The sequence below is a fragment of the Paroedura picta genome, chromosome 1, assembly GCF_049243985.1.
Source record: "Paroedura picta isolate Pp20150507F chromosome 1, Ppicta_v3.0, whole genome shotgun sequence".
NCBI lineage: Eukaryota > Metazoa > Chordata > Lepidosauria > Squamata > Gekkonidae > Paroedura > Paroedura picta.
The window spans coordinates 115,564,110-115,588,901 of NC_135369.1; the positions used below are offsets into that span (position 1 = coordinate 115,564,110).

The following is a 24,792-nucleotide window of genomic DNA, read 5'->3' on the forward strand; positions in this document are numbered from 1 at the left end:
GTTTTAAAGGGACAGCGATACAAGCTTTTGTTTAAAGTTAAACTTCTTTATGCATATGCATCTATTCATAGATCCATAGTGTTCATTCTAATGCCACCCTCATAGTGATCACTTTAATGTTCAAGAAAAAAATTCACAATATTCACAAAGCATGTCTGAGAGGCTTTGTGTGTCAACTGGTGGGGATTTTTTTTGTTGATCTGCCTAGGTTAAGCAATGTGTACTCGTTGCTCCAGGCAGTTTGCTAAAAAAAAAAAGGCTCTTTATGGGTAGAAGGGAGAGGGAGGCGGACTCAAGGGCAGGTACTGAAGACAGAGATTGCACTACTTTGCCCATTTTGGTAACGCACATGTTCTTGGCATGTGGCTTGCTCATTGCTCTCCTCTCACTCATGCAATATGGCTGGAAGAACCCACTTTTTGGGATTCCCCAGCTATCACTTTAAAATGGAGGATGTAGCTGCCGGTTTGCTGCTGGAATGCTGGATGTTAGCGATGACATACAAAACATCAAAAACATGGTGCCTGCATAAGGTGAGTATTTCATTTCATAATCGGGCTTGGAATGGCCCCTAGATTTTTATGGGGCAGTGGTGGCTGTAGATGGTGGGGTTTGAGGAATGGCAGGACCTTAGAAGCATATAATGCCATAGGCTTCACCCTTCAAATCATCCAGGGAAAACAGGGTTGCCAACCTTCAAGTGGAGTTTGGAGATCATCTAGAATTACAACAGAAATCAGTTCCCTAGACAAAATGGCTGCTTTTGGAAGGTGAACTTTATGGCATTATAACTTGCCGATGCTGCTTCCTTCTCTAAGCCTTGCCCTTCCAAAGTTCCACTCCCAAATCTCCAGGGATTTCCTAGCCTTAATCTGTCAACCCTAAAGGGAACTAGGCTTGGCAACCCTAGAAAGAGAGAAGGAATCAGGAAAAGAGGAGAGACTATGAGGGTTTTCAGGAAAGAAAAAGAGGAAATAGTGGGAGAGGGGGAAGTGACAAGCTTCCCACAAGTTCTTGCAGATTCCTATTTATACATTCATATTCATGAAAAAGTGGGGAAAGTACATTTTAGCACAATGTACATTTTAACTTATATAAAGTATTACCTCCTCAACCATCTTAGCTTGAAGTGCCATTGTGCCTTAAACATATCCCTTCCAGCCCAGAACACTTTGGTATTGGGGGGAAATGTCTGAAGAATTGTTGTTGTTGCTGTCAGCCATTCAGTTGTGTCTGACTCTTGATGATTCTATGGCACAGTTGTTATCACGATCCCTGATCCCATACTGCCTTCCTCAGCCGTGCAATGTTCTTGCTGGTGTCGATTTTGATCCTGTCTAACCACTGGATTCTTTGTCAGCCTAGTTTCCTTTTTCCTGTGACCAACCCTAGCATAATTGCTTTCTCCTCTGAGTAGGATCACATGATATGGCCAAAATAAATGAGCTGGAGATTTGTGATTTTGCTACCAATTATATATCAGACTTTATGCACTGTAGTATTTCCTTGTTTGTGACTTTTGCTGTCCATGGAACCCGCAGAAGCCTTTTCCAACACCAGCATTCAAGTGAATCAATTCTACTCTTGTCCAATTCTTTTCATTGTCCAACTTTCATAGCCATATGTGGCTACTGGAAATAGGATAAATCTTAACTAATCTACATTTGGTAGTCAGGCTTATGTCCTTGCTTTTCCAAGTTTTGGTTCAAGCTCATCATTGCTGAATGACCCAGACCAATTTTGATGTTTTATTTCCATACTACAATTGTCACTCACAATTGTGAATTCCTGACTGACTGCATTTGATCTCCTCACCATCAATTGTTATTGTGACATGTCTGGGTTTACAGTGGTCATTGTTTTTGTCTTTTTAGTGTTTAAGAAAAGGCCAAATTTCTTCCTTACTTCTCTGACCCTTGTAATCAGCTATTCTAGGCCTTCTTTAGTTTCTGACAGGAGGATAGTATCATCAGTATACCGAAGATTATTTGACTTGCAGGAGGGCATTATGTGCTGGAATAAGATGCAACACCGATGTTGAGATGAACAAGGCCACAGCTTTATTACCTCCCCATTAGAGTGTTGGCACAACGTGGGACAGGGAGCCTGACCTAGCAGGCAGCAGACCGCACCAACAACCCATAGAGTACAGAGGTGCCCTGGGGACCCACACTGTTCCCAGCTGGGAGAGCAGATCCCCTTGCCTACTGAAGTCCACTAAGGGAAGCAACCTATGTGGGGGAGCCACCAGTTGCCAACCTCAGTGGTCCCCAACCTTTCTGAGGTTGGGGACCAGCAGGGCATTGGGGCATGGCCCGCGGCCCGCGCGGGCCACGCCCACGCATCGGGCCGCACCCACGTGCCGCGCCCATGCATCGGGCCGCACCCGCGGGCCGTGCCCGCGGGCCATGCCCGCGCATTGGGCCACGCCCACACTGGCGCGGCCGGCCCTGCTTCCCTCTCCCCGCACTCCCGCAGTAAGAAGCTTCCCGGGCCGCAAGCTTGCGGCCTGGGAAGTTTTTTACTGCGCGCGGGGGGGGGGGCGGGGAGAGGGAGCCGCGGCCCGGTGCCATGGCCTTCGAGGCCCGGCATCGGGCCGCGGCCCGCAGGTTGGGGAACCACTGGCCAACCTGATTTGACTACCACAAGGCCACCTGGCAAACAAGCCCCTGACCTCCCAGCTAGGTAAGCCACGCTCATATACATGCCATCTCATACGGAGGCCCTGAACCCTAGGGAGTCCCATTGTACACCAGACTCCCTGCCAATAGGCTCCATCCCATGCAAACCCACAGCTGTGACAATTATTGTATAAAACATCCACCTCAAAACCCTGAACAATGCTGTATACAGCTACATAGGGTGGGAGGGAAGCAAATCCTGTGGCATCTCTTCCAAAAAGGGCGAGGCCCATACACGTGACAACTTAAATAGCCACGGGTCCTGCCCTGCTCTTATCCTGTGCATGCCGCATTCTGGCAGCGTGCACACTAGAAGGCCTTTGGGTAGTCACCTCTCCCTCTCAGCAAGCCCTCCGCTGCATCAATGTTTGGCCAAGGTAAGTCTTGGCCAGATTTTTATATTCTTTCCCCAACCTTAATTCCAGTGTTTGATTCTTTGAGTTCAGTCTTTCTCATAATGATTTTAGCATACCAGTTAATCAAGAAGGGGGAAAGAATACAACCTTGGTGTACTCCTTTCTCTATTTTGAACCAGTCAGTGTTATCAAATGGTGCACGTAAAATAGCTTCTTGGTTTGTGTAGAGCGAATGTATCTGTTTGATCAAGTGCAGGGCTTCCCACAATTTGTTCTGGTCTTCACAATCAAAAGTTTTCTTGTAGTCAAAGCCAGCTTGAACATCTGGTAATTATCTTTCCATGGTCGTTATATGATTTTGAGCAGGATCTTACTAGCATGAGAAATTAGGGCTATTGTATGGTAATTGGAAGAGTTTTTTGAGTCACCCTTTTTTGTAGTGCGATGAACACCGATCGTTTCTACTCCTCAGGCCAGGTATTATTTTCCCAGATTTTCTGGCACAAAGCTGTAATCCTTTTTATTGGTAAACATCTCAGCAGTTCCACAGGTATGATGTCAATGCCTGTAGCCTTGTTGCTTGGCAATTGGCTTGTCCAACTTCCTCCTCAAGAATAGCTGGTTCAGTTTGTGTTTCTATTTCTTTTTCATTTTGAAAAGAGCGAACTTCAGTTCTGCATGTGTACAGTTCTTCTATATATTCCCAACACCTATTCTTGATGCTCTGTTAGTCGGTCAGTTCCTTCTGTGTTTATCTTTGATAATGCTTCTGTGAGCAACAAATGGCATTCAGAACCTCTTTACTTGTGGGAAAGCATTTATCGTGTGTCCTTTTTTGCTGTCAAAACATATCCAGGTGCTGATTGCGGTTCAGACCATAAATTGTTACTGGCTAAAATCAAAATAAAACTCTGCAACAACAAGAGGACATCAGGGTTAAGGAAGTTTGACGTAAATAAAATTCCACTCACATATGCAGTGGAGGTGAAAATTGACTTCAACTATTGGACTCAACAGAGAAGATGCCTGATGAACTGTGGCAGGAAGTACAATCAACTGTTGTTGAAACAGTATACAGTTAAACACATACCACACAAAACGCCAGAAAAAAAGACTGGGGCAGACTCTAATGTGGATGGATGGGTAAGGAGGTGGGGGGATGGCGAAGGGTCCGGTGGGCAGTGCACAGCAGGCCCACCACTCCCAAGGTCGCATGGCAGGGTAGGGCGGGCAGCTGCCTACCTGCCTTGTTGGCGGCCTGGCACAAAATTGCGTCTGGCATCTGAAGGCAGGCTAGGTTGGGGGGTGGGCTGTTTGAAAGGTGGGCATACTAGTGGAGGGTCCAATTGGCTGGCTCAAAGCGATTGGGCCCTCCACTTGTCAGTTCGGGGGCAAGGGGCCAATTGTTGCCCCCCCCCATCCCTGACTGACCCCCCCCCCACATAGCCCTTAGTGATTTATTTATACCGCTCCCATGGAGCGGTGTAAAGATAAATAAATCTTGTGAACCGCTTTGAGTTGGCAGGTGTGATAGGCGTGGTCTAAACATGTCATAATAAATAACTGATGGGGACAATCCTCGGAGAAAGATCTGTGTTAATGTAAGTATCCTTGCACCCTGAAAAATTAGGAAGATTAGGATGCCATTGGAATAACTCGACATTCAAAAATAGAAAAGTTAATGAGTAGGAATATGGGGAGACAGACAAGAAGGTAGACAGACAGGCTGATTTCAACAGTTGATTAAGTGCAGATGTTTGGGCACAAGGACAATTGCATCAAGCCACCTTAATATTTGTGGTGTTTACTATTCTGGAGTTACTCAGAGTTCCTAGCATTCTAGTAAAACCTGCTGACCTCACAGTTAGCATTTGTTGTATTTGGTTTTTAAATTTTTTAAATATTTATGTCGTATTAAGTGATTGTTTTTCAAGTGTGACAATCAATCCATTAAGAAATGTTCTGCTGGCCTGACCTGTAATTTTTGAGTGAGAAATGTAGTGCCAAATAATTACCTTTCAAATCCATTCCTTAGAGGAAGAAAAGGCAACTCAAGAAAAGAAAGCTATTCCTGAAGTTAAAAAGAAAGGTAGGATATTTATGATTTTAAAGTGTGACAAACCTGATCTTCAAAGGACTCTGCCTACTGTAATTTCTTTAGACACAAAAACAAATCACCATTTATTTATTCATGTCTTAAAAGTGGAAAAGGAAAAGAAGGTAATCCATGAGAAGAAAATTATTCCTGCTACTAAAGAGAAAGGTAGGCGATTTGAGCGGTTTTGCAACATATTTAATGAATAGCAATTGCATGAAGAGTGCTTGATGTTTTACAGCTTGAGAGGGTGGATTCAAATGGCCAGGTAGCATTTTTAAATGTGATTATAGTTAAGGTTGCCAACCTCCAGGGAGAGGCTGGAGCTCTCCCAAATTACAAACAGTTGCCAGACAACAGAGATTCTCAAAGAAAATGACTGCTTTGGAGGGCATGATATTTGTGAAAGTTGGTCTACTAGGCAACATGTACCATTCTCACCTTGCTTCGGATCACCTATATATGGGCTAACTTGCACTGGTGTGGTAAGTGCTGCAGATTCATGGAGCATTCACAAAAACTTTGCAGGTGAATCAGGTAAAATGTGGTCAAATTGAAAGATTCAGTCATGTGAATGGTTGTCATTTGGTCTTTCCATTTATCCTGGCCGAAGGGTGAAGCATCAAGTGGGCATGCTCCCCTTTTAGCAGATTGAGCGGTGGGGACTTACCCACGCCGCTGTTTGGCGGGTGGAGGGCGGGCGGGACGAAGATGCGGCTGCTCGGGCGGCTTGGTGGTCGGGTGCGCGGCCAGCGGCGGTGCGCCCGGCACTAATTGGGGCGGGGCCAGGAGCGTCCTCACGTGACGCTGCCTGGCATTCTTCTGCTTCTTTGCCGGCCGCCAGGCAAGTCACCCACCCTCCCATCCCCTTCATTTTCTATTGTTGTTATTACGTTCAATTTTTTCTCGTCACAGCGGGGTATGCGCATGGGAAGGAGCCAAATTTAGATGGAGCCGGTGTGCGATCAGACTCCCCACAAGGGTTGGGACCCCTTTAAAGGGGTGGTAGTGAGCAGGGCAACACCCAGCGGGGTGGGCAGTGCTGCTCGTCAATGACCGGACAGCTCAAAAGATGAAGCCAAGGTGGTTTGCGCCCTTTAACTCTCTTCATGAGCTGTCTCCCATCTTAGATTTCCAAGTAGAGGATCACGTGTCCCAGTGGGGATAATGACGTGCTCCTTTACATTGTGGAAAGGAGGGAGGGCAGCCAGTGGGCTGCTTAGGATTGCCCCTTCCCATGCTGTGCCAACCCTCCGGTGGGAGGTGTTGTAACACAATAAAAGCTGTGGCCTAATTTAAGCCAAATGATCCGGAGTCTGTCTTTCTTCCGCCAACACTGGCCTCCTGCCTGCCAACACATATTTACACAGAAATGGTGCAGTTTGCCATGCACATAAGCCCTTCACCCAGTTCATTCATTTTAGCATTTCCATTCCCTCAGTCTATGCTTCCTACAGTCCAGCAAGGAGTGTTCTAAAAGCAGAGCACAGCAAAATAAGATGCAAGAGAACTGGAATCTTTACTTCACCTCTAGGCTGGTGTCAGGTTTTGAGGGACAGAAAGTGCCCAGTGCCCCCCCAGCCCACCATCAGCTTCCAACTTACTACACCTTTCCTCTCCATGAATTTGCATGCCTTATACCTGCCTGCACAGTAGTTCTCTGCTTACTCATAACCCCCCCACACTTTGTACATTCACAAATCTGCATAGTTCCCCCCCCCCAATGTTGCCAGGCAGCATGTGACAAGGTGTACCACTCTTGTGACTGCCCAAAGCAACCCTCCCCCCCACACACACAGTGTGTTCAGCCTTGCTCAGCTGTGCTGGGCAGCACATGCAACCAATAGTGGGGTTGGCAGAGTGCTCCTAAGTAGATGGGGTGGGGGAAGTGCATTGACAGGTGGCAAGGCAGGTCTATGGATAGGATAGGATAGGAAGCCTGGGACCTTGGCAGCTGCTCTACCTTCCAGTATGATTATACCAGTCCTGCTTCACCTTCATTCCTTAGGGTGTTGTTTTTAAATATTCCTACCCCAGCACAGCTTTAGAGATTAAGTATGCTAGGAATGTTTATTTGCTACTTTACAAAAAAAAAAAAAAGAATTGCATGCACCTGGCCTCTGCATTATCAGTGGCCTTTGTTAATTCTTTATGACACAAAAACTATTCACCTCTTTTTCTCCTTCCTCAGATGAAGAAAAGAAGGTAACTCATGAGAAAAAAATTATTTCTGAAATCAAAAAGAAAGGTAAGCTATTTGATGGCAATTGTGATTAACAGAAATTAACTACCTACTTCAACTAGCTGCTACCTTTAAAAGTGAGAAGGGTGAGACCCAGGCAGAATCTTTTTTCTGGTGGCCCATGGTGGCTAGAGTTGCCAGGCAGGAGACTGAGAGGACATGGGATGGTGTGATGTCACTTGTGTGAATTACCAGAAAGTGATGTCATATCTCCCTAGGAATCACTAGAAACTCTATGGTAAAAACACATTTCTCAGAGGGCAAATATCCGTTCCATGTTTGCTTGTTTTTTTTGGAAGTGACACCATATCATTAACACAACAGTCATTTTTAATTTTTTTCCTGCTGCCACTCCAACTGGTACCATGGATGGGGGATTCCTTGTTTCTGTTGGCTCTCAGAAACCCAGTTTTCAATTAATTTTCAGCTAATTAAACAACCAGTTTATTAAACCCAAGGTTAGCTTTCTTTTAAGTGGTTAAAAACTAGGAATTGCAGAATGTTCTTTGCTTGACATTTGAGTACTGGGAGTAGTAAATGCAAGGCCTGTCAACATTATGCAAGCTCTTTGGCATCTATGATGTAACTATTGTCTTCCTGAACCTTGCTTTAGTGTTCGACTTCAGTAACCCCCTTAGAATGGTCCGTACTGAGTATGTACTTAGTAGCTAGTTGTGGAAATGTAAAGAGATACTTCCAACTTGGTTAATAATAATCACTCTACATGAACTACCCCAGCTGGATAGCCCAGGCAAGCCTGAGCTAAGCAGGGCACTTGGAAAGGTAAGCTCTAAGGCAACAGTCCCCAACCCCCGGTCCTGGAACCAGGACTGGTCTGTGGATCAGTTGGTACCGGACTGCGGCTCCTCCTGGCTACATTACACGCATGCCCTACAAAATAAATAAATAAATAAATAAATCTACCTAGACTACTGTGATTGCAGGATTTGATTAAACTGAGTTTTCACAAAATGTATGAGGACTGCTTTCTGTGTAGGCAGCTATACAGGGCAGATTCAAATAGCCATGTGTCTCCATACATATGATTATGACTTTAATTTGGATGAGTCAGATTGGTCCACATGCAAGTCATGTCTATGAAGCTTCCAGATTTTACTCTGTTTCCAAAATCCTGTTTAAATTAAGAATGGCTTGCTTAAGTATGATAAATACCAGATGTTCATGCTGTCAGTTGCACAAAAGTCACTAATAATCAGTTCATTTATATCTCAAGTTAAAGTTGGGACAGCAGGTGGGCAAGCTCCCTTTAATAACTCTCACAGTGTGATGTGGGTATCTCCCTGTGTATAAAATGCCACATTGTGTGATTCTTTCCCCCTTTTTGAGGTGAAAAAGTTACTGGGATTGGGTATTCTGCCCAATTGGTACTCTGCCTACAATTCCTTATGATGCAAAGCCAACTAACCATTTTGAATTCATGTCTCAGAAGCTGTAGAAGAAAAGAAGGTAATCCATGAGAAGAAATTTATTCCAGAAAAAGAAAAGAAGGCAATCCATGAAAAGAAATTTATTCCTGAAGAAGATAAGAAGGTAATCCATGAGAAGAAATTTATTCCAGAACAAGAAAAGAAGACAATCCATGAAAAGAAATTTATTCCTGAAGGAGATAAGAAGGTAATTCATGAGAAGAAACTTATTCCTGAACAAGAAAAGAAAGTAATTCATGAGAAGAAATGTATTCCTGAAGAAGAAAAAAAGGTAATCCATGAGAAGAAACTTATTCCAGAACAAAAAAAGAAAGTAATCCATGAAAAGAAATTTATTCCTGAAGAAGATAAGAAGGTAATTCATGAGAAGAAATTTATTCCAGAACAAGAAAAGAAGACAATCCATGAAAAGAAATTTATTCCTGAAGAAGATAAGAAGGTAATCCATGAGAAGAAATTTATTCCAGAACAAGAAAAGAAGACAATCCATGAAAAGAAATTTATTCCTGAAGAAGATAAGAAGGTAATTCATGAGAAGAAACTTATTCCTGAACAAGAAAAGAAAGTAATTCATGAGAAGAAATGTATTCCTGAAGAAGAAAAAAAGGTAATCCATGAGAAGAAACTTATTCCAGAACAAAAAAAGAAAGTAATCCATGAGAAGAAATATATTCCTGAAGAAGAAAAGAAGGAAATCCATGAGAAGAAATTTATTCCAGAAAAAGAAAACAAGGCAATCCATGAAAAGAAATTTATTCCTGAAGAAGATAAGAAGGTAATTCATGAGAAGAAACTTATTCCAGAACAAGAAAAGAAAGTAATTCATGAGAAGAAATGTATTCCTGAAGAAGATAAGAAGGTAATCCATGAGAAGAAACTTATTTCAGAAATTAAAAAGAAAGGTATGTTATTTGAAGTGTTTTTTTCTAAACCTTTTGTTTAGAGAATTTGGCTAAAGAATAATGCATAGTCCACATTACTGTGCACAGCTTCTTAGAACAGATTTCAGTGACCAAAGAGGCTCGTGATCATCACTTGAAATTTGTAAATGCATAGGATGCTCTATAAAGAAGCCATTTATGTGTAAAGACTTAGCTTCCAGAACTTCTTATTCCCCCTCTGCTTCCAAAATTGTATGTCCATGATAGCTGATAACAGTGTGTTGGAAATTGATGTAACATAAGGTGCAAGTCAAGGATTGTCCTTCATATGGGCCCATTATGCACGAGCCATAATGCCCGCGCTGGTGGTGGTAGCGCTTTGGGGAAAATCCTGGGCCAAGGCTACAGAAGGACTGTGTTAAGCAAACGCAGGGACTTCTGCAGCTTCCTGGGTATGCTGGGGGCTGGCAAGGGCTGAGTCGGGCTGGAGCTGTTCATAATCATCAGTGCCAGGTCTTTTGTCCCGCCCAGCCCCGACCTGCGGTGTCCCTTCATGGACACCGCATGCCCCTGCGGGCTCCGTGGAGTCACGGACCTGACAGGGGCGACCCCCTGCCCCCACTAGTGTGTGTGGAGGGGGCCTGCCTCCCCACTCCCCCCCGGCCCCTCCCCATGGGTACACGGGGAACCCGGGGAACGGCGGGGCATTGTGCCCCGCCACAACAGCATGGCGGCAGCGTGGGGTAGCTGCCGCCATGCATAAAAGGTCATGGAATAGTCAATTCAGAATTTGTTTGAAAGCAGCAACATGACACATTGTTCATCACAGTCTTTTCTATGGCCTCTTTTAGAATTGATCCATGTAAGTGATTGTATTCTGGTGGTAAAAGAACAGGCAATTAAATTCCCTTCAACCCCTTTTGTAATGTAACATTTTACAAATATCTATCAGTTTGAATAGTCAAGTGTGTGATTTTGTCCTTTTTTAAAAGCAAAAAATACTGATGTTTGGGTTAATCAATGGACTACTGTAATTTCTGCATGGAGGGGTAAAACGCGAGTGGCTTCCTGTTGGCAAACATGGGATGGTGAATCTTGCTTTTGCAGCCCTGCTCACGGGGAGAACCCTCCCATGTTTTCCCTCTGCCCTGTCATGGCTCTTTGCCTCCTGAGGAGGCTGCAAGGGAAAACAAGGTGAACTTCTCCCTTCTCTCCTTGGCTTGTCAATAACAGCAAGCCACCAATCACAGCAGTTCTCTCATGGACTGAAACTTTCTCCCCACTAGCCCTGATATTAATTTTTAAAGGCACTTCCACATTGCTATACAGTAATGCCATAAAATGGAAGCATAAAATAAAATCAACACTGCCCCATTGCTATGGAGAAATACCCGAATGATACAGAATCCCCCATCCCTTTTTGGGGCTTGTATTTTTTTGCACTTTATTTCTGTCTGGGTGGATTTCTGAAATGCTGCACATTATCCCTGGAGACCAAAAAGACATTTTAAGCTAATGGGAGGCTTAAAAACAAGCTGCTCAGACCCCCTGTAGGACCGGGAGATCACTCCCCCCCCCTTTCCAAGCTCATTTCCCACTGTTTTTGCCTGCCCCAGTTGTGAGAAGACTGAACAGGTAACTGAAGACATTTTGTGCTAATTTTGTGCTAATTTTGCACAAAGACATTTTGTGCTAATGAGAGTCTTAAAAACAAAGCGCACACATGGCTGAATGATGGGGAGAAAGCTGCTTGATCACCCCTCCCCCTTTCCCAGCTCATTTCCCACCTCCAGAAAACAGAAACGGGGCTGTGTCTTGCCTGCCTGATCCTAAAAAGACTGTGGACACTTTAAAGAAGATTTTACTTGAACCCTTGGATATTGTAGGTTTGCAGTCCTGCTACAACAAGGACTGTGCCATTTTAAAAAAGAAAAAAAATTACTCAAAGCAGGAAATGGAGATGGGAGGGTGGGAGTGAGGGCAGAACTGCGGAGACATTGTGCATTTCCCCCTCCATACAGTCTTACCTCTGCTTGCTCACTGGTGGCTCACCGGTGGTTTGTGCGACTGGTGGTAAATTAAAAAATGGCCAAATCACAAACTGACTATTGGACAGCCTCAGAATGTCGGTGATGACATGTGAAGGGGCCTGAATATGTCACCAACATTCAGAGGTTGTCCAGCTACATTTTGCACATGTGGAAATGTATTTGATAAAAATTTACCAACTTTGTCTTTATGTTTCATAAGTGGAAGAAGAAAAGAAGGTAACCCATGAGGAGAAAATTATTCCTGAAATTAAAAGGAAAGGTAGGCTATTTGATAGCACTTAATAGGCTTTTAAGAACATGAATTGTGTGTGTGATTTTCAGTTGAATATTTCATAAGGCTTGGTTCACACATTTCTTGGGTCATTTACTCTGTACAAGTCATGGAGAAACAGGTGGTAATGCCTTCTTTTATCTAATTCTCATATGCACAAGAGACCAACTTGGATGATTTTTGTCCCCTATTCTGAAGGGTTAGAATTGCATGATTTGGCCCTCTGCCCAGTCAACTGCCTCCTTTAATTCTATAAGATACAAAGCTAATTTATCATCTTTGTATTCATGTCTCAGAAGTGGAGGAGGAAAAGAAGGTAATCCATGAGAAGAAAATTATTCCTGGAATTACAAAAAAAGTAAACTATTTGATAGGATTTGCCAGATTTTCATAGACATGAATTGTATGGCGGATTGTCATTTGAATCTTTTAAAATGTTTAGTTTCATATATTTCTTGCATCATTTATTCTGTTCTAGCTAATACATATACATACAGCTTCTGCAGAGTTGATTGCATATTCTAATTCCTGAAAATACAAAACCAATTTTTATTGCTATTTTAGGAGTGGAAGGAGAAACGAAAGCCCATGAAAAGAAAATTGTTCCTGAAATTATAAAGAAAGGTAGATGTTTTGGAAATTTGCTAGACTGTTACCAGTTATAGATTGTTTGGCAAATTCTGTCTATACAGATTGTTTCTTAGGCTAAAATCAAGTGGCCAAGGGAACATGACCTGATGATATAGCAAATGTTCCACATGGGAGCAATGTCCACTGTCACTGTCCATGTTGAACTGATAGGAGTAGAATATACCTTTCTAAATACATTAAAGTTAATGGCCTCAGATAGGTATGACTCTACTCAAAATTGTGCTGCAAATTTCCTTGAATGCTAATTCAAGTTTAAATGAAATGGATTTCCAAATAAGTTCCTAAAATTCCAGTATGGCCCATTTTTAAAAACAGTTAAATTATCACTTTCAATAGTACTGTGCAGAATGTTGACGGTTCATGTGGTTAGTTTCAAGTAATAAACAGCTTTATAAATCACCCAATGTTTGGAATTAAATCAGTAGTCACATTAATGGTTGTCACCAGGCTCGATCTACAGTGCAATCCTGTGGAATGTTATTCCAGTCTAAACTCATTGAAATCAATGGCATTAAACTAAAATAGCTCTTCTTAGGATTGCAGTGTTAGACATTTAGCCAGTGCAATGGAAAATGGAATGATATCCTCCATAAGACCCTTTATGCATGGCGGCAGTTACTCTACACTGCCGCCATGCAGTTGCAGTGGGGCAGGATGCCCCGCCGTTCCCCGTTAACGCACGGGGGCAGGCATGTGGGACTGCCCCGGCGTAGCGCGCGCACATGAGCTTTGTGCCGGGGCCAGCAGGGTAAGCAGCAGTGGCCAGTAGGGGGGAGACGGGTAGGGGCCAGGGGGAGTGGGGGGGTGGGCTCCCTCCACACGCTTTGGCTGGGGCAGGGGGATGCCCCTGCTGGCTTTGTAGCTCCGCGGGACCCACAGGGGCGTGCGGTGTCCCTACAGGACACCGTAGATCGGGACCGGGCAGGCCGAACGGCCTTCGCTGGCAATTATGCACAGTGCCAGCCTTTCGCAGCCCCTGCAGGCACCCACAGCATTCGGGAAGCTGCGGAAGTTCCCATGTTGGGCTGGGCCCTGGATGGTGGTGATGTCGGACATAATTGGGGATTTTCCCCAACGCCCTGTCACCGCCACTTTGGGCATTCTGGCCTGTGCATAATGGGCCAGTGATACAGTGCAATTTGAGATGCTTGCCTGTATGCACAGAAATGTATATTTTTGCTCCCTTTCTTGTATTGGAGAAAATTGTTTGAATTGACCATCTGCATAACTGGCTGCCTGTTATAGTTCCTTAAGTACAGAGTCAATTGATAATCTTCATATTTATGTCTCAAAAGTGGAAGAGAAGAAGGCCATTCATGAAAAGAAAATTATTCCTGAAATTAAAAAGAGAGGTAGGCTATTTTAAATATTTTTCTAGATATTTACTTGTAGGGTTTATATGATGAATACTTACTATGGGGGCAGCTTCATAGAGAGATTTCAATGGTCAAATGGTGACTTAATGGCCACTTTACATGTATGCAACTCCATAAGGAAGCCATTTGAGTGGAATGGCTTTCCTTGTGCATTTTCCAGTTATCAGCATGATTTCTAAAACCTATTTAAGGATAATTTTCAATAATTTTGAAGTATTGGAAGTTTACGTATCATAAGATAGAAGGCAGTTGGTTAAAATTATAAGCGGATGTAAACTCACAAGGAATCACATTGAACTCTAGGAAAGCAGAACTATTTCTCCACTGCCACTTTCCCTGTGCAAATCTGTATAGAAAGCTGTTCCATCCAGTCACAGGACTTTCCCATCCATCCCTGGTAATGCAAACCCAGACCAATCTAAAGCTTGCTGTGGCTTGCTAGTCTTTTCCTGGTCATGTTAGCCAGGCATTAAACAGCACGAATCTGGCAGGTCAGTATCACAGTGCAGTTGCTTGGATGAGCTCAAATTGCTGTCTTATGAGAATTGAACAAATTACGTGGGGTTGACAGCTGCTTGAAGAGGGGGGGAAATCTGTATCCGTTTAATATAGATTTAATATGATGGAATTTACCAGGTGATGTTAATTAATTCCATGCCATGAAAAGATGTAATTGTCCATTTCCACATAGGAAGGCTCTATTAAAAGGATAGGGGATGCTTCTCCAAGCATGTTGGCAACCATAATGTTACCACCAAAATGCTTCACCAACATCCATTTCCTACTGAAGTTCATCACATCTAGCCAAAGAAAATCTAGGTGAAGAAAAAAAATCATTTCTGGACCCTTTCTGGACTATTTAAACAACTGTCTGCCAGAGACAAATACCCATTTTCTGCCTGAGTATGTGGCCACAGTTCAACTTCCTGTTTTCTTGAATGGGGTTGTTTATGTGGGTTTACCCATGCCAGTCTGGCTGCAGGTTTTCCTTTGGAATTAAAACTGTCTTGGGCATTTTGATGGACAATATTTTCTTGGGGTCAAATGAGGTTATTTGGTCTATTTGATATTCTTCTCCTTAAATACCTTAAGGCAGTGTCCCCAATGTTTTTATCACCGGGGACTGGTCAATACTTGACAATTTTACTGAGGCCCGCATGGGGGTAGTCTTTTGCTGAGGGATGCCACTGTTGCCGCCTGAGCCCCTGCTCCACTTGCTTTCCTGCTGGCGCCCCTGACTTCCTGCCACCCACTGGGGGGTGCTGCCAGCAGCAGCTGTGCAGTGCCACGCCAAGGGGGAGCCCCAGCCATGGCAGCCGCTGGAGAGCACCCAAGGTGAGCTGGCAGCAGAGTGGCAGGGCAGCCCTCGAGGCAGCAGCTGGGGAGGAGGATGAGGAGGAGCTGCGGCCTGGTACCGACTCATCCATGGACCAGTATCGGTTCCTGGCCTGGGGGCTGGGGACCACTGCCTTGAGGTATTTATCCCAGTAGTCCCTATGTGTATAGCAGGAAATAATTTTATTTACAAATAAATGTTCCATGTGAAATAATCAGTGGTTGCCGAAATCAGGTGGTTGATTTGAATCTTTCTTATGGTCCAGCTGAGGCATTTAAGCAAGCTAAAGCTAAAGATTTGCCTTGGTGCTGGAAGAGCTGGCCTTTTTTAATACCCTGCTTTTCATGAACGGAAGGAGTTCCAAAGTAGCTTGGAAAATCTTTATCTTCCTCTCCACACAACAGACACCCTGTGAGGTAGGTGGGGCTGAGAAAGCTCTAAGAGAACTGATCTATAAAAACAGCTCTAAGGGATCTGTCCCAAGGTCACTCAACTGGCTGCATGTGGAGGAGTAGGGAATCAAATTAAGTTTTCCAGATTAGAATTTGCCACTCTTAAACACTACACCGCACTGGCTCTCAAGCTAAGAGTTAATGAAAATGCCTCCCTAACCACTCTCATTATGCCATTTGTGGTTGATGCTCATATAGAAGCCAGACAGTGTGATTTTTATATCCATCTCATCAGTGGAAGAGGAAAAGACAGTAATTTATGAAAAAAAAGAATGATTCTTAAAATTAGAATGGAAAAGAGAGGAAAGCCATTTGATAGGATTTCCTACATTTTTTCTATTATGAATCATGCGGCTGGTTGCCAAATGAATCTTTCATAAAGCCCAGTTCACACATTTCCTGGGCCATTAATTCTGTTCTGGTGGTGGGAGAACAGGTGGCCATGCTCTTTGTACCTACTGCTTGCATGCACAAGAAGCCAAATTGCATGATTTTGTCCCTTATTTTGAAGACGATAAATTGCATGAATGGCCATCTTCCCAACTGGCTGTCTACAATAATTTTTTAAGGAATGAAACCAATCCATCATCTTTGTGTTCATGTCTTAGCAGCAGAAGAGGAAAAGAAGGTAGCTCAAGAGAAGAAAATCATTCCTGAAATGAAAATGAAAGGTAGGCTAATGGAAAAAACTTTACTGGTTCTTTTAACTGCTGTTGAATATTTGCTGTGTGTTTTCAGTTAACCAAGTGGTTGAATAAAAACTGATTTAAATTTGATGAGGTATAAACTGATTCACATAAAAGCCAGCTGTGTGTGATGGTTCATCATGTGGTACTTTCAATTCTCTTGCTTCTTAAATCTTGTGTAGGTGTAGTCCATCACTTAGTATGATTGGATTGCTTGTGTCCACAAAGGCTGATTCTGCACTTACTTTTTTTTTTCCATTGTTGATCCTGCCGAATTCTGATCGGTCTGAACCTGGGTCTTCTACCTTTGTTTCCCCCAGATTGTAACAGACATTGCATTCTTCACTTAATTGTCTGGCTGCTCTCTCCTTACTTGATTGGGGTACCTCTTGATTGGAGTAGCTAAGAGGGGGAGGGGAGTGGTGGTCGTGAAGCTCCAGCTGGCATTGAAGGAGCACAAGGCTGGAGAGATTTCCTACTGCTTGTCTCCTGACTCCACAGCCAAAGCAAGCGGGGGGGGGGGGCGAATGGAGCACAAACTGCTTGTTTATTTTTCTTTTCCTGACTGCGCAAAGGGGGGAGAATGTGGGGGGGATACAATCCAAAAATGCAAATCTCGGCACATAGAACTGTGGGTTTACAGCACAGTCACTTTAGAAATGAGGGCAAAAATAAGTCTTGCAAGGGAATGGCAATGGCAACCTGGAACCAGGAAGTCTTTGAACTGATGCCCTGACCAATCAACAACAGACTGCTTTGCTACTTCAGCGTTGGAGGTGCAGGGAAGGAACCTAATCTGGCAAGGAACTTAATCTGGCTCTTCCTCAAAGAGGGAAGGAACTTAATCTGGCTCTTCCTCAAAATAGATATATATATATATTTTAATACTAGGGCTTTCTGAGCAGTTTTCTTAAATGTAGCGAGTTATAGCTGCTCCTGGATATTGTGGGGAAAGGTAGTATCACCGTGGGTCAATCACAGACATTGCAGAGGGAAAATTTAAAATGCTAAGTATCAAAATGGAAATCAAATAACATGTAGATGATTTTTTTAAATTCGGGGTCATCAGTGATAAAAAGCCCAGTGCAGATTCAGCCAATGAAAGGAGGCATTAAGCTCTGTAGAGGCAGTGGCTGCCAAGCCTAGACGACTTTTCACCCCATGCTTTCTCCACCTGAGGCAGTCTGGGCCTTCATTATCAAAGGACCACTTACCTACTGTGCTGAGAAGTGCTTCTCAATCTAATTTGAGAAGTGCTTCAGTTGGCTTGTTCCTGATCATGAATTTAGATGCTTAACCTCTAAGTAATAAATGCAACAAGATGTGGGTTTTGGATGAAAATATAGGATTCACGAGATTCAGAGTTTCACACCGAGGCATTCAAGGGGTGAAAGGAGGTTTACTGAAATCAACCTCACATAGACCTACAAACCAAGATGGAACTTTTCAGACTTGAGAGGCTGTATTTTTGGGTGCACGGGCAAAAGGTGACTTACAATTGTGGGATAAATATTGGAGCTTTGTCTTGTCAACTTCAAATCATAAAAGGCCCCAAAGACCTGTTTACCTGTTAGGGTAAACTTCTCCTTCCAGTGGTAGAAAGGCTGGAAGGCAAAGTAACTGAATGCTTGTGAAATCAGAAGAATAAATTGTATGATTTTTGTCACCTTTTAAAAAGGGCATCAATTCCTTGAATTGGATTTGTGCCTAAAGTAATTCCTTGAGGCACAAATCCAGTGTATAATCTTTTTATTCCTGTCTCAGAAGTGGAAGAGAAACAGAAGGTAACCCATGATAAGAGAATTATTCCTGACATTAAAAAGAAAGGTAGGCTATTTGAAAATTTTTCAAAAATTTTACTGAGTGAAATTGCACAATGAATGTTTGTTGGGCAGATAGCTTTATAGAATGGCTTTAAAAGAGCAAGTAGCTACATGAGGAGCACTTTAAAATATGTAGATTGATCCAAAAATGACTGTTGGATGTGGTAGCTAAAATTGTAGAACTTCTAATTGTCTCCCTACTTTCAAAAACCTATGAAGGCATGATACAGAATGGTATGGTAAGTATTGGGAGTGTCTTGTAACATAAATTGCCATTCATAAATTGCTCTCTAAATGAAGGTGTCTCACAGGGCTGGACTGGGACCATACTCATTTGTCTCTTGAACCTTTTCTGAGGCCCAGTTCACATCAAATTTGTTCCCATGATGGAGAAGACAATAATGGTCTCATTAACTCATTTTATAATGCAAGGTTTGACAGACATCACAAGATTTCTGATAGGCAAGTATATGCCTTTCTATCCCACTTTTATGAAGAAAAGATTTGCATTAATTAGGTCTCTGTTCAGTAAGCTAGCCAGTGTAATTCCTTAAGATACAAAATCAGTTAATCATCTTTGTATTCATATACTAGAGGAAAAGAAAGTAACCCATGAGAAGAAAGAAATTCCTGAAATTAAAAAGAAAGGTAGGCTATTTGAAGGGTCATTTGTATTTTATTGAGAGGACTGCCTATGATGAATGCTTGCACTCAAGTTAACTGCATGGTATGGACTGAACCAGTTTAGGGGCCACATTATGATGATTTTAAATAAGATGACTTTAAATAAGATGACTTTTCCACACAGAAACCTTTTGTGTCTAGTAACTTACTAGGGGCTACCAATTTTCTGCAAGTATCTTAAAATATAATGATGCAGCATTAGATGTTTGCCTATCACTCTTTATATGGAATAGTCATCAAAGGACTAGATTGATTATAGCAGTGATGGAAAAAATTGTTTTGTCAATTGAATCAATTCAGATACTCATCAGGCTAAAGATGCTGTTCTAGTGGTGAAAGAGTTGGCAACGATGCTCTCTTTATCCCTTGTCATAATGTAATTTGTGAAAGATGCCCAAATGTATCAAAGAGTAAACGAGATTTTGCATCCCATTTTTGAAGGAAATATTTGCATTAATTGTAGCTTTTCAGTTAGCTGACAACTATATTTCCTTAAGATACAAAGCCAATTAAACATCCTTTTATTTGTGTATTAGATGAAAAGAAGGCAACCCATGAGAAGAAAGTCACTCCTGAAATTAAAAAGAAAGGTAGGCTATATGAAGGGGTTAGGGAAAAAATCCATCTGTACAGCGAACAACTTGTATGATTAATGGTTCTTCTTGAGATAGCATCATAGTGTGGATTAAAATGACCAAGAAATTGCATGTTGACTTGCAGGAATGGAATAAGATGGATGGAATAAGACACGACACGCTGATGTTGGGTATAAGCAAGGCCAGAGCTTTATTACCTCCTGACGGGAGGGTTGGCACAGTATGGGAGAGGGAGCCTGACCTAGTAGTCAATTTACTGCACCAAACCCCATGGAGTCCAGCTGTGCCCTGGGGATCTGCACCATTCCCAGCCAGGACAGCAGATCCCCTTGTCTACAGAAGTCGGCCCTAAGGGAAGCAACCTGTGTGAAGGAGCCAATATTAACCATGAAACATCCACCTCAAACACTAGAACAAGGCAGTTTTCACATCAACATAGGGTGGGTGGGAAGGATAAGCTGCTCTGCGGCATCCTTGGTGAAGCGTCCGGGACCCATGCACATGACACCTTTATAGGTGCTGTGGGTCCTGCCTACCGACTTAAATGCTGCGCATGTGTGCATGCGCATCTTATGCCATGAAGGGCTGTTGGGGCAGTCATGTCTGTCTCCAGCCAGCCCTCTGCAGTGTCAACCAGCAACCATGGTGAGTCTTGTTGCAACTGGTCCATAAGGAAGCTTTTTGTCTACCATGTTGAATTTTTTGTGCCTGCATTTTAAAAATCTGCATAAATGCTCCCTTATGATGATCTGTTATTTTATGGTGATTCATGCATTAATATGCTCTTCACAAGGGCCATTCATTTCCTAACCCAAAAATCCAATTTCAGTAGTAGAGAAACACAACTATAGCAATTGTCCTGCTTAAATGTGTAATAATTCCTCTTTGCCAAAAGGTACAAACTGTGGGCCATTTTTTGAAGGGGAAGAGTTTCTTTGAATGGACTCCTGCCCAACTGGGTGATTACACTAATTCCTGAAGATACAAAGCCTTGCATTCTATTTTTTTTAATGTCATACTTTATACTTTTAATTATTGTAATGATGAAAACAGGTTAATTACTTTGTTCCTTTTGATGTACCTGTCTTTCCTACATACACTTTTTCTGCTGACCAATGATGGGTGGAAATACATGTGAATATCTGTTTGTATCTCAACAGTGGAAGTGGGGAAAAATGTAACCCATCAGCAGAATATTGTTCCTGAAATTAAAAAAAAAGGTAGGCTAGTTTGAAGGGATTCTTAAAAATGTTCCCTAAAGTTGCATGATGAATGTTTGCTATTTGGAACTGAACACTGCAATCACATTTATCATTTTAATGTTTTTTAAGGCCCTGATCAGACCTTTTCCATACCAGGAATTTGGCCTGGTACAGTGATTTTCTAGTTGCAGGGCTAAATTCCACTTCCAGGCGAAGTTGGTGCCATTCTGGAGCAGTCCCAGGCCAAGCGTGTTGCAGGCCCTAATTTGCTCCATGACATCTGCATACCCTTGCGGTGAGGCAAATGAAGGCGTTTGTTGTGCCAGGCCTGGACCGACGTCATCCAGAAGCAGAAATTAGCCCCGCAACCAGACGAGTGCTACACCAGGCTGGATTCCTGGTATGGAAAAGGTCTTAGACATTTATCCAGCAAACAATCATATTCTGGTAACAGATAGAATAATTCTAACCAGGTCTACTCAGAATACTAGGAAAGCCTACTCAATGTGGTCTCCTTCCAGGAAAGCATTCTTGGAATTTCACTGAGACAGAACTAGCAGTGATGTTCCCTTCACCTCCTTTAACAGTATAATGTGGCAGATTCCTCTATGTGTGAAAATGCATGACTTTTTAAGAGGGAAAATTGCATTGATTGAAACACTGATCAGTCAGTATCTATTACAGTACCTAAAGATAAGATGCCAATTAACCATCTTTGTATTTAAGTTTCGAAAGTGGAAGAGAAAAAGAAAGTAGCCCATGAGAAAAAAATTGTTCCTGAAACTAAAACAACAGGTAGGCTATTTGAAGAGTTTTTCAAAATTTTTATTTAAAGAACTTGAACCATGAATGCTTGCTGTGGAAATCCAAGAGGTGGGACCCAAATTTCCAATTAACCACATTATTATTGTGAATGCAGCTTGTTAATTAAGAAGCCATTGTAATGTAGTAACTTAGCCTGTGAAAATGTCAGTCCGCAAATAATTCCCAAAAATGTTCTAAGAGATCTGCAATTGTGTGATGAGTAGTGAAGAGTGAAACAACATAATCTGCTCTCCATATGAAACAGTCAAATAATTGCTAGAATTAAATAAACAATCATGTAGTTGCATCCTACCTGACTGTATCCTAAGCTTATTTCTAACTGGTAGAAGGTCAAGGGCACTTCTTTTACCTACTGTCATTATTTAATGCATTCTAGAAGGGCAAGCAGTTTGACTATATCTGTCAGTGTACATTGAGGCTGTGCTGAATTATCTATTTGAACAGATCATCACATGAAAACAGCATGGAGAAGGTGTAGGGCAATAATGAGAGCACTGGAACTGATCCATTGATGGATGATAATCCAAGGCATTCATACTTGTCAGGCAGGGAGACTGGCTCCCTGTGTACAGAGAACACAGACACCGGATTAAGTTTTTGGCATAAATTAGTTTCAAATGAGTAGCCATGTTGGTCTGAAGTAGCACAATAAAATCAGAGTCCAGTAGCACCTTTAAGACCAACAAAGATTTAATCAAGGCATGAGCTTTCGGGTGCAAGCACCCTTTGTCAGATTATGATCTTCTTACATGATAGGCAATATATAGCAAAAATCAGTTCTATTACATCTGTGTCACAACCAGATACAGCCAATGTCAAAACAGCCAATGAATCCCCTAGAATTCAGTGTACTTTACAAAGAGAAACCAAAGTTTTGCTGGTAGAGAGATCAAAGGCTATCACCTCTCCAGTTGTATGGAATAAGCAACATATGGAGAGAAGCTTCTTGCTTTGGGAGGGGGCGGGAAGGGAACCTTGCCAGGCCGCAAGCTAATTGGCTGCTTCGGCGGCCGATTTACTTGTGGCCTGGAGGGGCGGGGAGAGGGAGCCGCGGCCGCCGGCATGCCGGCAGCGCAAACGCGCATGCACAGACTTGCTGCGCATGCGTGTTTGTGTCTGGCGTTTGCGCCGGGGCTGCTGTGCATGCGCGGGGCCCTGGGTCGCCCTCTCCCCACACCCCGGCGCAGCGGTCCGCGGCTTGACAAAGGTTGCGGACCGCTACTCTAAAGGCTGAAATAGGCATGTGCCTTTATTCAGCCTTTATTCAGCCTGAATAAGTTTAAATGGCCAGATTTTAACATTGGTAAAGCGGGACACCATTGATGGGGGGGTTCCTGATTAAAAATTTGGTCTATATGGAGCAGCAAAAGGTTTCATAGAATGCATAGAATGCAAAAATAGTATTGTAATATATATTTTTTAATTTCAACATAAGTACAATTTGGCAGATACCCCCCAGATGTCCCTCCAAGAGTGGGACAATCTGGTCATCTTAAAGGACCTTGCTCAAATCACTAAATTTTGATTCAGCATGATTTGGTGATTCAAGCAAGTGGCCATTTAAATTTTAAAGGGAAGTATATCTGAGGGATCGCCTCTCTGCCTACACCCCTCAAATAGCCTTGCGCTTTACTACCTCTAACCTCCTGGTGGTACCTGGCCCCAGAGAAGCTTGGTTGACCTCAAACAGAGTCAAAGTTTTCTCCATTCTGTCCCCCACCTGGTGGAATGAGCTCCCAGAGGAGATCAGGGCCCTGACGGAACCTAAACTGTTCTGCAGGGCCTGCAAAAGGGAGCTCCTCCACCAGGCATTTGGTTGAGATCGACCCAAGCCATCACTTCCTATTGGCCCCCAAGCCTCCCTCCTCCTGCTGTGAATCTACACAACACACTGGGTCTCAGTAAGAGTTGAGCTGAGGATCCTTTGCAGTTCCGTTATTCTCTCATGTTATTGTTATTATCATATTAATTGTTATTGTTGTTATAATGTTATTGTTGTTATGGGGGTTTGAGGTAGAGGCAGCAAACTTGCAAAAGAACCTCCAAGTTTCAGAAAAATTGGACCAATGGGTCCAACTCTAGGAGTACCTAAAGAGGGTGCCCCATCCGTGCCCAATTATTTCCTATGATGAAGGGAAAAAAGATTACCTGGTATGTTCTTACCATAGGAAATAATGGAGGTGGGATGGGGCACCTTCTTTGGGTGCCCCTAGAATTGGACCCTTTGGTCTAACCTTTTTGCAACTTGGAGACTCTTTTGATGAGAGGTTTCTGCAGCCACACTGCAAGTTTGATTCCACTATCTTGAACCCCTATCCCCAGAGCCCAGAAAAGACAGTTTCCTGTAATTAGGAGGGTGGAATCCTTTAATTGACGCAGTGTGTGTTACTGCTACCAGTCCAGGTCATGCAATGGGAAACTTTCAGTTCCTTTTATTTGACAAAGTTCACTTTTTCTTCTTTTGTCCAGAAACATAAGTTCATTCAGCTTTGCTTTAAACATAGCAGAGTAGTTCAAAGATATCTTGGAGCATCGTCAGACACTATTCTGGCATCTCAGCTGCCAATATTTATCTTTTTCATTATCATAATGAACCTCTGTATTCTATCTTTTGTACATATTGTGTCCATGAGGATTCACACAATCTGCCACTGTTAGATCTAGTTTAATCTTAAACATGTTACAATAAACACAAGGCAATGGCATACATCACCATCTCTCAGTTCTTTTTGCTATCTGCTGCTAGGGTTTATACAAATGAGTGCCATAGTCATGCCTAATGTAGTTCACAGGCACTAAGATTTATCTCTATGCATACGTATATAAAACAGAGAAATGTTTTTGACAACATCTGCACGAGAAACTTAGCCATATTTTCTTCTCTGTGATTGGCTGAATGTACATTGAAGTGTGTGATTCATATTTCTAGCATTAAAATGATTTCTTTTTAATTAAATTTTAGGAAAAAAAGAGGAGAAAAAGAAAGCTCTTGAGAAGGCAGCTGTCCCCGATGTTAAAAAAGCAGGTAAGAAATATCAATCTGTCACTCTCTTTAGTGAAATCCCATTATTATGTGTGTACATTTTTAGACTTTAAAAGTTTAAACTAGGTAGGTATGCAAATTATGAGCTCATTA

The 24,792-nt window shown here is 42.7% G+C and overlaps 1 protein-coding gene across 11 annotated transcripts in view; it reads left to right on the forward strand.

The window, feature by feature from the left end:
- Positions 1 to 24,792, forward strand: part of TRDN (triadin) — a 296,487-nt gene that overhangs the window by 151,091 nt on the left and 120,604 nt on the right. For 7 of the 11 annotated variants that reach the window (XM_077300566.1, XM_077300474.1, XM_077300511.1 and 4 more), the window contains 14 exons: positions 5,073 to 5,126; positions 5,241 to 5,300; positions 7,324 to 7,380; positions 8,822 to 9,724; positions 11,954 to 12,013; positions 12,590 to 12,649; positions 13,972 to 14,028; positions 16,449 to 16,511; positions 18,291 to 18,353; positions 18,944 to 18,997; positions 19,570 to 19,623; positions 20,790 to 20,849; positions 21,558 to 21,626; positions 24,619 to 24,681. In XM_077300566.1, the coding sequence (XP_077156681.1) occupies positions 5,073 to 5,126; positions 5,241 to 5,300; positions 7,324 to 7,380; positions 8,822 to 9,724; positions 11,954 to 12,013; positions 12,590 to 12,649; positions 13,972 to 14,028; positions 16,449 to 16,511; positions 18,291 to 18,353; positions 18,944 to 18,997; positions 19,570 to 19,623; positions 20,790 to 20,849; positions 21,558 to 21,626; positions 24,619 to 24,681 (1,677 nt within the window). The remainder of the gene's footprint in view (positions 1 to 5,072; positions 5,127 to 5,240; positions 5,301 to 7,323; positions 7,381 to 8,821; positions 9,725 to 11,953; positions 12,014 to 12,589; positions 12,650 to 13,971; positions 14,029 to 16,448; positions 16,512 to 18,290; positions 18,354 to 18,943; positions 18,998 to 19,569; positions 19,624 to 20,789; positions 20,850 to 21,557; positions 21,627 to 24,618; positions 24,682 to 24,792) is intronic. The other 4 variants (XM_077300482.1, XM_077300493.1, XM_077300555.1 and 1 more) reach the window with 4 other exon arrangements.